Genomic DNA, 12,574 nt, shown 5'->3' with positions numbered 1-12,574 from the left:
GTCAGCGCACATTGTTATTTTTTTTAGGTGAATTATCAATTTCATTCATTTCCTTTCGGCTCAGTCCCTTTGTTCATCAGGGGTCGCCACAGCGGAATGAACCGACAACTAATCTAGTACATGTTTTACACTGTGGATGCTCTTCCATCAGCAACCCAATACTGGAAACATCCATACACACTCATTCACACACATATACTACGGACAACTCTGTTTATTCAATTCACCTATAGCGCATGTCTTTGGACTGTGGGAGAAACCGGAGCACCCAGAGGGCACCCACTCAAACACGGGGAGAACATGCAAACTTTACACAGAAATGCCAACTGACCCAGCCAGGGCTTGAACCAGTGACCTTCATGCTTTGAGGTGACAGTGCTAACCACTGAGCCACCATGTGGCTTACTATCAATTTGTAAAAGTTAATTTATTCCAAAAAAAAGTTTGTTTTGATAATCTTCAACCAAAGTCTGCCCATTTCCTTCTATGTTTGGAGTGGCGGTCCTGCTCTGGTGTCGTTAGTTTGATGGCTTCAGCCAAAATATACTTAACCACACCCCCTATTATTGTTAATTTGCTAAAAGAAAGCTCAGCCCCTACTTAATATTGAGTTTCAGTTGGAAGTGCATCAACATACTGAAATAAAAGTCTCAGCAACTTCCTTTAAACTTTAAATTTACCACAGACTTTGTTTCACTCATTAACTTTGTCATTTGATCATTTAGAGCTTAGGTCTCGTATTCCTGGAGGGCCGCAGCTCTGTACAGTTTTGCTCCAACCTTGCTCTGCACAAGACGTTTGGCCATAGGTCGACCAATGGTCGTGCCCAACTGAGTCTGGTTTTTTGTCAATTGGTGAAGTTTTTTCCTCGCCGCTGTCGCCACCGGCTTGCATGATTCGGGATCTGTAGAGCTGTGCATCGATGGATTTTCTCTTCAGTGTTTGGACTCTCAGTAATGAACAGAACTGAACTTAAACAACTGGAATGACACTGTTTCAATTTACTATGATCTTCTATGTGAAGCTGCTTTGACACAATCTACATTGTAAAAGCGCTATACAAATAAAGGTGAATTGAATTGAATCCCAACAGCTTCTGAACACCTTCATTAGTTGGATCAGCTGTGTTTGATAGGGTTGGAGCAAAACTGTGCAGAGCTGCGGCCCTCCAGGAATTGAGTTTGAGACCCATGATTTAGAGGCAACGAGTGGTGAATTAGCCTTTGATGTGACGACTGCAGCAGAGAGGGTTTTGTAATAAAGACTAACACTTTCTATTTAGGATGTGACATGAATCATGCTGCACTGGAAGAGTCTGAGCAAACAATCCAAATCTTTTTGTCTGAAGCAAAACAGGGCATCGGTTTACTGTCAGAGATTTACTGCTTATGTCATCCAGTGTAGACAGAATTGCTAATTATTAAAGCATTACTGTTATCCAGTGTAGATAAAACCACTACTTAAAAGTATGACTGTCATCCAGTGTAAACAAATATCCATAAATTAGCAGTTTTTCATATTTTTTGTGATTCAGGGTTTTATTTTTCCCTGTTTATTTGTTTTTTAATTGCATTACGGGACCTAAATCTTTCTTCCAACAACTTTTAACCTTAAAAAGTTAGAAAAAAAATCACTTTTGTTAACAATTAATAGTTTAAAGTAATATATTGTCTGGGTCAGTGTTGTATATAAAGCTACAAAAACCTTGTAATAAACTGCCAGAACATTTTCTGGTATTTTACAGACTTATATTTCTCTATACATTATTTCTTATAGATTATATTATTTCAAACTACAAAAATGTCAATGAAAGCCACTTTGTCAAACAGTAGAGTTGAATTTTCAACATCAAAAGTGGACAGAGCAGAGATCAACATCCTATAATGCAATTCACAACCATAAATAAACAGAAAACACTTGTGAATCCCAAATTACAGAAACTGTTAATTATCAGAAATTTTGTACACTGTAGACACAATGTAAGCGGGCACCAGTATTCATCAGGATGTTTCACTTGTCAGTTATAAAAATGAGGCCTCGAAAAACAAAAATGTTATCCTCATACAGGCTATATCCAAAACCAACTAAAAATAAAAGCAAATATTTATACCACAACCCTAAAAGATAGCTTGCACACCACATTTTACTGTGATGCTTCTAATAACGCAAGGCCAAATGATGAGACAGGAAAATCGTAAAAGACAAATATAGAGATGGGAAAATGAGATAAACAAGCAATGGAAAACATGTTGTGTGTTTGGGAATGCTTATTGTTCATCGGCACGAGGATGCTCCTCTTGATTTGTTGATAGACACTGTGAACTTGTAAGAGTAGACAAAGTCTTCCTCTGGGAAAACAAATCAAAACAGGATGTTACTCACAAACTTTCAACAAACACTACCTGACAAAAGTCTCGTCTATCTAAGTTTTAGGAACAACAAGCAAATAATTGACTTCTAGTTGATCATTTGGTATCAGTAGTGGCTTTTATGAAAGGCAAAGGCCTCTAGAATACGCTTATTTTACCCAAATAAAATATGATCATGCTTTGATTTTTATTTATTTAATTAGGTCTGACTTTGCTTAAACAAAAGTCTTGTCACTTAACAGAAATACTGTACAGCAGTGGAAAAAGTGTTAATATTGTGTATGACTCCCACGAGCTTGGAGGACTGCATCCATACATCTCTGCAATGACTCAAATCACTTATTAATAAAGTCATCTGAAATGGCAAAGAAAGCTTTCATGCAGGACTCCCAGAGTTCATCAAGATTCTTTAGATTCATTTTCAATGCCTCCCCCATCTTACCCTAGACATACTTAATAATGTTCATGTCTGGTGACTGGGCTGGCCAATCCTGGAGCACCTTGACCTTCTTTGCTTCCAGGAACTTTGATGTGGAGGCTGAAGTATGAGAAGGAGTGCTATTCTGCTGAAGAATTTGTCCTCTCTTGTGGTTTGTAATGTAATGTGCAGCACAACTTGACTGATTTATGTGAGATTTCTTTGTCCATGCGGGTTCCAGTAGGTCTTCTGCAGTATATGTGATGTTTGGGATGCAGTTCAACAGATGATTCATCTGAAAAATCTACCTTCTGCCACTTTTCCAAACGATCAACTAGAAGTCAGGTTATTATTTGTTGCTTTTACAGCTGTGATCAACGACAAGTCAGGTAGTGTACTGTTCATAAAGTAACTTAATCATTAATATTCACCTTGTAGTCTATGTCAGCCAGCTGTAGACCAGAGAGCCTCCGATGACCGCAAGAATTGTGCAACACAACATGATCATCATCTTTTTCTGCAGGGGTGTAAGTGATCAGGATATAAAGACAGTGAAGGGAAGCAAAGGGAAAGGATGATTGGGAAATGTGTAGAAAGCAGAGTTGAAATCACGTAGAAGAAACAAGACATCAGTGCAAGAAGAGAAGTAAAAAAACAGAAGAAATCAAAGGGTAATGAATAATAATAAGAAGAAGAAAAAAAACCCTGCAAAACATGAAATGCAATTTGAAAATCTTAGAAACTAGTAGTTTACAGAATGGGAATGTGTCCTCACAGCGCAATGCATTCTGGAAATTTGGGAAACGGGAACATGGATCCTATTGAGCTCTATAGGTTTATCATCATTTCATTATATACACTGACTTGCAATAAACTGTAAGTGCTCAAACCACAGTTAGAGAAGAAATTATATATAGAAATGTTTTCTTGCAGCAGCTTATTAATACGCTGTCACTTACGAATAGGTTGGTTCATTTTAGCGCTGGAGAACTATTATATTACAGAATGCTTGTTTTAAGCTACTCAGACACACAACAAGTGTTTATAAAGCTAGTGCTGTCAAACAATGGTGACTAATAGCATCAAAAATAACAGTTTGTATTTACATAATGTATGTCTAAGGTGTATAAATGTTGTGTATCTATAAATAAAAGTATTAAAAAATTCTACAAAATAAATAAATAAATATATATATATATATATATATATATATATATATATATATATATATATATATATATATATAAATGTATTGTAAATAAAACTGCTTTTTTTTCTGTGGTGATTTGCATTAGTTTACATTTGCTGGAAAATATTTGGCAACGCAACTTGCAGATTCCCATTCTCCATTCATTATATCCATGAACATAATACACAGATAAAGATTGTTTGTTTTATGACACAGTTGCTGTACTCGTTCAAGCTCACCCTGCGTGCTTCCTGTTGGAACTTGGCAGCTTTTTTAGTGTCAGCCACAGCTCTTTCCACAAAACCCACCGACTGGTCCATGTTGCTCTCAATCCTGTCAATCATGCTTCCCTGTCGACAAATATAAATATTAAATGCTTAAATCTATCTCAAACCTGAGCGAAACAACATATAAAAGGTCTCCATTAAAGGGATAGTCCACCAAAATTGAAAATGCTGTCATCATTTACTCACTTGTTCAAAACCGATTTCAGCTAATTTGTTTATGGTCAATGGCAAACAGCGTTTTTAACAGCATGTTAATAAGAGGTTATGAACACATAACTGCCAACACTCCCATTTCATCTGGGAGTCTCCTGTATTTCAGACCCATCTCCCGCCACCCTCCCGTTTTGTTATTTCTCCTTAAAAACTCCCGTAATTTCACAACCCCCCCCAGCCAACCCCCCCCCAAACCCCCCACCCCCAATCCTCAGCTTTCTGGTACAGTCTATAACACCCCAGGATCGCCGACTTTGCTATAGTATCCAATCGCAGCGGCTTCACGAAACCCGGTCCATAGTAGTAACTTACGGTAGCTGTGTTATTCAAACACCTCACCCTCTAAACTTAGACATTCCCAGCACTCCGGCTCTCCCCTCCCCTGTCTATTTTCAGAGACAAATGTTGGCAAGTATGTATTAACATGCTTTTAAAAATGCTGTTTGTCATTGGCTTTTATAGTATGTATGGAAGTACCCAAATAGTACACATTTTCTATGGAAGTCGAATAGTTGATGGGTTCCAGCAACGAGCATTCTTTAAAATATCTTCTTTTGTGTTCAACAGTAGAAAAAGGCTGGTAAACGTGAGGGAGAGTAAATGATGAGGTGATCTTCACTTTTGGGTGAACTATTCTTTTGAAGATGAACACATGTACCTGATTCTCCACCAGCACCGCGATGTCCACAAACATGTCATGAAGCTCTTTTATGCTGCTCTCCAGGCGCATGATATCTTTGTGTCTTGCCTCGATCTCACTTAGGGCCTGTTTAGATATTCCAGAATCCATAATCTACGGAAAAGAAGAAAGTATTTATAAGCATACTTAATTGAAAGTCTAAAAATCTGTAAGATATTAAACATTTACAAAACCGTGAACAATCATTGTGGTTTAAAATATATTTTTATTTTAAAATATCTTACATTTGGTAATTTATTAGCATGTTTTCAGCTTTACTTAATCCTTCAGAAATCATTTTAATGTTGATTTAGTGCTCAAGAACAATTTTATTTTAAAGGTTGGAAACTTCTGCTAGTATTCCAGTGTTACATTTTACCTCCTTTCTAGGGGTTCGGAGAAAATGTAACACTGGTTCGAGCCTCGACTGGGTCAGTTGGCGTTTCTGTGTGGAGTTAACATGTTTTCCCCACATTTGCGCGAGTTTCCTGGTTGCTCCGGTTTCCCCCACAGTCCAAAGACATGTGGTATAGGTGAATTGGGTATGCTAAAATTATTGAGTGTAAATGAGTGTGTATGAATGTTTCCCAGAGATGGGTTGCAGCTGGAAGGGCATTCGCTGCCTAAGACATGTGCTGGATAAGTTTGCAGTTCATTCCGATGTGGCGACCTTGGATTAATAAAGGGACTAAGCCGAAAAAAAATGAATAAATGAATGAATAAATAAAAATATCTAATTTAATTTGTTTAAATGAATAATAACAACAACAACAATAATAATAATAATAATAATAATAATAAATCAATGTTTAATAATGTGCATGGAGAATCTCCTTTTTCTCTATCCCAGCATACTTTCACTTAAGATAAAAGGAAAAAGAAAAGTTGGGGGGGGGGGGGGGGGAGATTTTAAAAATGTTGTCTTTTATTCACTGTTTAACAGAGGCAACCTTTTTTTACATTTACAGAAAGGGTAATCAAAAAAAAGATATTACTTAAATAAAAACTTGCATAGCTAAAATCGTCAGGAGAGGGTAAGGCCAAATAACAAACAAAACAAAAGCTTCCTTAATAGACAATAAGTCCTATATTTCCTATTACAAAAAAAAACTCAAAGCAATGACAATGCTCTTACCTCACTCTCTGACTGAGTTACACATCTCTTTTATTCACACTACAATCTCACAAGTTCATATTTTAAATATCACACTATATCACTGGGATAGCAAAAACAGGCACTCTCTCTGTGCTTAGCTGCTCTGCCTCTTAATAAAGTATATATCAAACTATATCACTGCCTTTGGCAATGTCCTAAAATACAAACGTTTTGGAAAATATCTGAATGCATGTCAGACATGTTTAATATTAAAATCCCTTTGAATGCCAAGCTCTGTATTCTTGGTTTGTATCCCATGAAACTTAGAACTGGAAAGACAACAATTTTGGATTTTGTTTTTCTTCAAGCTGGAAGGGCTATTGCATTACGCTGGAAACACATGGACGCTCCATCCGTGGAATTGTGAAAAAGGAGATAGTGAATTGTATGGACTGGAGAGACTTGTCACGATCCCCAGCTGGTAAACTCACAGATCGCATTGAACTACAAATCTACCAGTATATGGACTGCAAGATCCAGTCATGCAACACACACGAATACACCTGCTCCAAGTCTCCATTGATTAGACTCACACAGCTGATGCTGCTCATGGACTGATTACATTACACACACACACACACACACACACACACATATATATATATATATATATATATATATATATATATATATATATATATATATATATATAGCTCACTTTGAAACTCTCATTGCTGAGTTTTGTTATACTAAATGTGAACGTGGTTTTCCTTGCCTTCTGTGTTTGAACCTTGCTTTGTTTTGTTAGTTTATTTTTGTCTGCTGCCTGCCTTTTGACCATCTGCGTGTTTATTGACTCTGGATTGCCCATACACTTCTGCTTGTTCCTGTATTGACCCATGCTTGCCTGACCATTCTGTTTAATAAAACCTGCAAAAGGATCCTCACTCTAGGAGGACTATCTTTGGGAACCATATATGAATATTACGTAAATGTTTGTTTGTAAACATTTTAAAATTTTAAAACTGTATTATTATTTTCATTATTTTATTATGATTTTTATTTACTTAATTTTTTTTTTAACTTTTTTAGTTATGTCATTTGACTGTGTATATATACAGGTAAAGTAAAAATTATTAGCCCCCCTTTAATTTTGTTATTCTTTTTTAATTATTTTCCAAATTATGTTTACAGAGCAAGGAAATTTTTACAGTATGTCTGATAATATTTTTTCTTCTGGAGAAAGTCTTATTTGTTTTAGTTCAGCAAGAATAAAAACAATTGAAAATTTTTAAAAACACATTTTAAGGTCTATATTATTAGCCCCTTTTTAATTTTTTTTAATAGTCTACAGAACAAACTATCATTATACAATAACTTGCCTAATTACCCTAACCTGCCTAGTTAACCTAATTAACCTAGTCGAGCGTTTAAATGTCACTTTAAGCTGAATAGATGGGTCTTGAAAAATATCTAGTAAAATATTATTTACTATCATCATGGTAAAGATAAAATAAAATAGTTATTAAAAATGAGTTAGTAAAACTATTTAGAATGTGCTGATAAAATCTTCTCTCCATTAAACAGAAATTGGGGAAAAAAATAAACAGGGGGCCTAATAATTCAGAGGGGCTAATAATTCAACTATGTGTATATGTGTATGCTGCATTGTTATTGTGTGCCTAGTTGATGTGGGGGGGGAAAGAGAAAAAAAATCAATAAATAAATGTTTGAAACTGTTTTTTTTAATTATTCTTTTAGTGAAATTGTCATGATCTTTAATGAACAGAAATAGTTTCTTACAGCAGTTATCGAATATAATGTTTTTGTAAAAATACAAAAATTATAACAAAATTATATTCTTACGACAAAACCTCACACACACAGACATAAACAGAATAGTACCCACTCCTGCTGTGAAAACCGCAGCGTTCCCTCCATCCAGCATTTCCTCCAGTTCCTCATCAGTAGTGGCTTTTCCAGCTGTAACACAAGATTCACTATTGGCCCTAAACATGCATATGATATCAAATCTATGGATCATATAAATCAAACCCAAAGGTTGGTCTGTGCGTGTGTGCGTATTGTCACTCACTGATCTCCAGTTGTCTTTGAATGCGTCCTTTGCTCTTCTCTCTAAACTCCACTTGGGCTTCATTGTATTTGGTCATCACCTCTACAAACTTCTTCGCAAGAATGGCATGCTAAAATGTAGGAAGCAAACACCGTATGAGTAAAAGTAAAAACTCCTTATTAGCTAGTGGGAGGGTGATTGGTTACCTGAGATTTTTTTATCCGCATATCAGCTGAAACCCTCTCCTCGGTGTTAGCTGCCAAATTCTGCTCAATGCCTGTCAATGAAATAGTTCAGAAATTATAGATAATATTAGTGTATCATTTTGTCCAGTTATTATTATATTGTCATTAAGTAAGAACAGAAGTGTACTTTTTAGTTTATTGCGAGCATTGTTGGCCAGTTTCTTTATCTCATTGGTAACTGCTTCCAATTCATCCTGTGTCTCTGGTTGAGAAAGGAGATGAGAAATAGGTGAAACATGAAGATGTTGGGGAGATGAGAGAGAAAATGAATAGGTAATAATAACAACAAGTGACTAACTCTGCTCTGATGTTGGCGCAGAGAGAATAACAGAATACAGTCGCTTGATCTCCACTACATTTTCATCAATCTTGTCAATACTGGTGCGGATTTCTTCAATCTATAAAACAAGCAGAAATTACTACATTTTGACATTCAAATGCTCCACTTGACTTAAATACAGTGTAGTTGATATGCAAATACCTGAGCAAAGAACTCATCCATGAATTCTTTATTTTCCATCGGAATTTCCACATCATCGGCAGTCTGATCCGACTTCTGGATTGACATACATGAACAACAACAAAATGAGTGCTAGCCTGGAAAAAAAAACTACACTACCTGACAAAAGTCCTGTCGTCGATCCCAGTAGTAAGAGAAACAAATAATAACTTGATTTCTAGTTGATCGTTTGGAAAAGTGGCAGAAGTTAGATTTTTTCCAATGAATCATCTGTTGAACTGCATCCCAAACATCACAAACACTGCAGAAGACCTACTGGAACCCGCATGGACCCAAGATTCTCACAGAAATCAGTCAAGTTTGGTGAAGGAATAATCATGGTTTAGGGTCACATTGAGTATGGGGGCGTGCGAGAGATCTGCAGAGGTATCAAGACATTTGTGCTGCCCACTACATTACAAACCACAGGAGAGGGCAAATTCTTCAGCAGGATAGCCCTCCTTCTCATACTTCAGCCTTCAGAACAAAGTTTCCGAAAGCAAAGAAGGTGAAGGTGGTCCAGAATTGGCCAGCCCAATCACCAGACATAAACATTATTAAGCATGTCTGGGGTAAGATGGGGAGGAGGCATTGAAGATGACTCCAAATAATCTTGATGAACTCTAAGAGTCCTGCATGAAAGCCTCAAAGTCATTTGAGTCATTGCAGAGATGTATGGATGCAGTCCTCCAAGCTCATGGGAGTCAGACACAATATTCATTCTTATTCCACTGCACCATGACTTTATATTGTACACTGTACATTATTTCTCTTAAGTGACAAGACTTGTCAAAGCAAAGTCAGACCTTACTGTCCAAATTAAATAACTAAAAATCAAGGCATAATCATATTTTATTTTGGTAAAAGCGTATTCTACAGGTCTTTGCCTTTCATTTAAGCCACTTTTGATACAAAATGATCAACTAGAAGTCAAGCTATTACATGCTGTTTCTAAAACTTGGATAGACGACAAGACTTTTGTCAGGTAGTGTATAGTCAAGCTGTTGTTTAGCTGGTAACCCAGCTGGTCTCTGAGACTGTCTAGACCAACAAACATTAGACTGGTTGCGATTTTTACTTTAAAGTAAACCTGAAAAAAAAATGGTCCTCACAGCTTTATCTTCAAGATTTGTAGAAAAACTCCACAATACAGAAACCTTTAAATTGTTTTTAAACTGTATACAATGAAAACCACCCACATGAAAAAATACTATAATTAATAGTGTTTTTGAACACACTGTAAAGGTATTTCACTGTGATAGTACAACACTTTACTGAGCAATACAGCATTAACTTAGAAATGATAAACTATTTAATACTGTATTATACCTCACAAAATGTGTGTGAGGGAATTTGCATCATTCTGTATTCAGCTACATAAACTTAGTACAGAATTGGGTAATTTGTTATTATAGTTTAGTATTACCACAGCATATTAATTCAAGTACTTCATAGTAAGTAAAAAAAAATTACAATACAGTGTTAATTATGCTCGACTAAAGGATGCTGTTTCGCTTCTAGCAGCGAGTCTCACATTTCAGACGCACGTTGACAGTTGTTTACTCTTTAAAACCTTTTCGTATAACAAGTATAATCTTCTGATTATTATAGGACACCCTCTGCTAACATTTACATAAAAATCTACAATAGTGATTAACGAGTTAGCCAGCCCAGTTGAGTCAATGCTGAGCTCAGGACCTCCCCATAGATAAAGGTCAAACAGTAGCAAATCAATCCACACGGTGTGTGTAATCCCAAAACCGTAATTCATAACAAATATTATCTTACCGATTTTAGTTGTTCCAGTCGGTCCTTCATCTTCGGCTCAATATGATAAGAGACTTAAATACTTCAAACGGCTGTAATGGTCAATATAGACGACAAATGACAGCAGCGGATTCGTTTTCAGAGCGGGAAACTAGAAAACATCATTAGCCACCACTTCACAACATGAAACGCTCAATTTAGATTCCCACTGTTAAGGTTTCTTATTGAAGATCCTCTTAAAATATCAGAGGAGTGTTCTTTTTTTTCTTGCAAAAAAACCAAACAGTATGGCAGTGTCGCTCCAGTCTTGTAGTTGTCCTAAGCCTATCCTCTCAGAGCGGATTAGAGCAACAGTTGTATGCTGGGTAGCTAATCTTCCTTCACTGAGGTGCTCCTGCTTCTCCATTAACACACATGATGGGAACCATCAAAACAGTGCTTGGTCAATATGGCAAGCTATTTTAACATTTAATCTACATATAATAAAAAAAATGTATATATTATTATCATCAATGCACAACTTTTGAATCACAATATACACCCTACTGGATTAAGCTCTGGTGACTGTGAAGGCCATTTGAGTATAGTGAACTCATTGTCATGTTCAAGAAACCAGTCTGAGATGATTCACGCTTAATGACATGGCGCATTATCTTGCTGGAAGTAGCCATCAGAAGATGGGTACACTGTGGTCATAAAGAGATGGACATGGTCAGCAACAATACTCAGGTTTCATAGACACAATGCTCAATTGTTACTAATGTGCTCAAAATGTGCCATGAAAATATCCTCTACACACCATTACACCACCAGCAGCCTGAACCATTGATACAAGGCAGGATGGATCTATGCTTTCATGCTGTTGACGCCAAATTCTGACTCTACAATCCGAGTGTTGCAGCAGAAATCGAGACTCATCAGACCAGGGAACATTTTTCCAATCTTCTATTGTCCAATTTTGGTGACTCGCTGAAGTGTAGCCTCAGTTTCTTGTTTTTAGCTGAGAGGAGTGGCACCAGGTGTGGTCTTCTGCTACTGTAGCCCATACGCCTCAAGGTTTGACATGTTGTGTGTTCAGAGATGCTCCTGCATACGTCCGTTGCAACAATAGGTTGAGTTACTGTTGCCTTTCTATCAGTTGAAACCAGTCTGGCCATTCTCCTCTGACCTCAACAAGGCATTTGCGCCCACAGAACTGCCGCTCACATGATTTTTTTTATTTTTCAGACCATTCTCTGTAAACCCTAGAGATGGTTGTGGATGAAAATCCCAGTAGATCAGCAGTTTCTGAAATACTCAGATCAGCCTGTCTGGCACCAACCTGTCTGGCACCAACAACCACGCCACGTTCAAAGTCACTTAAATCACCTTTCTTCCCAATTCTGATGCTCAGTTTGAACTGGAGCAGATCATCTTGACAATGTCTACATGCCTAAATGCATTAAGTTGCTGCCTTGTGGTTGGCTGAATAGAAATTTGTGTTAACAAGCAGTTGGACAGGTGTACTTAATAAAGTGGCCGGTGTCTGTAAGTAGCTATCATTATGTAACGAAATCACTTATCCACTGCAGTTTAGTACCGCTTGAAGTGGATGACACTATAGTTGTTGCCCCACTACTGCCGTGATTTCCTAAAAAACTCGTCCCATGTGAACCAAAAACACAGAGGTGCTTGCAGCGAACTATTTTAAATATAACAAATTTGGTATCTTTTGTCACAAATCAGTGTTTTGATAATG

General features: G+C 36.8%; 1 protein-coding gene across 2 annotated transcripts; it reads right to left on the bottom strand.

Annotated features, from left to right (window-relative positions):
* Nucleotides 1–1,743: 1,743 nt before the first annotated feature.
* On the bottom strand, nt 1,744–11,160 carry stx3a (syntaxin 3a). 2 transcript variants are annotated; one of them, NR_131945.1, is made up of 11 exons: nt 10,858–11,160; nt 9,052–9,126; nt 8,869–8,968; nt 8,698–8,772; nt 8,532–8,602; nt 8,347–8,455; nt 8,161–8,234; nt 5,135–5,269; nt 4,216–4,326; nt 3,219–3,492; nt 1,744–2,348 (listed from the first exon to the last, which is right to left on the bottom strand). NR_131945.1 is itself a non-coding variant. In NM_001308827.1 (11 exons), the coding sequence occupies exons 1-10, from the start codon at nt 10,885–10,887 to the stop codon at nt 3,227–3,229; spliced, it is 858 nt and encodes a 285-aa protein (NP_001295756.1). In that variant the 5' UTR covers nt 10,888–11,160; the 3' UTR covers nt 1,744–2,348; nt 3,219–3,226. The 2 variants fall into 2 exon arrangements, 1 of the variants encoding a protein (NP_001295756.1); NM_001308827.1 differs by having other exon boundaries at nt 3,219–3,304.
* Between the last annotated feature and the right edge of the window lie 1,414 nt (nt 11,161–12,574).

This window comes from Danio rerio, chromosome 1 (genome assembly GCF_049306965.1).
Source record: "Danio rerio strain Tuebingen ecotype United States chromosome 1, GRCz12tu, whole genome shotgun sequence".
Taxonomy (NCBI): Eukaryota; Metazoa; Chordata; class Actinopteri; order Cypriniformes; family Danionidae; genus Danio; species Danio rerio.
Note: the sequence above shows the minus strand (reverse complement) of the source record. Positions and strands in the feature narration are given on the sequence as shown.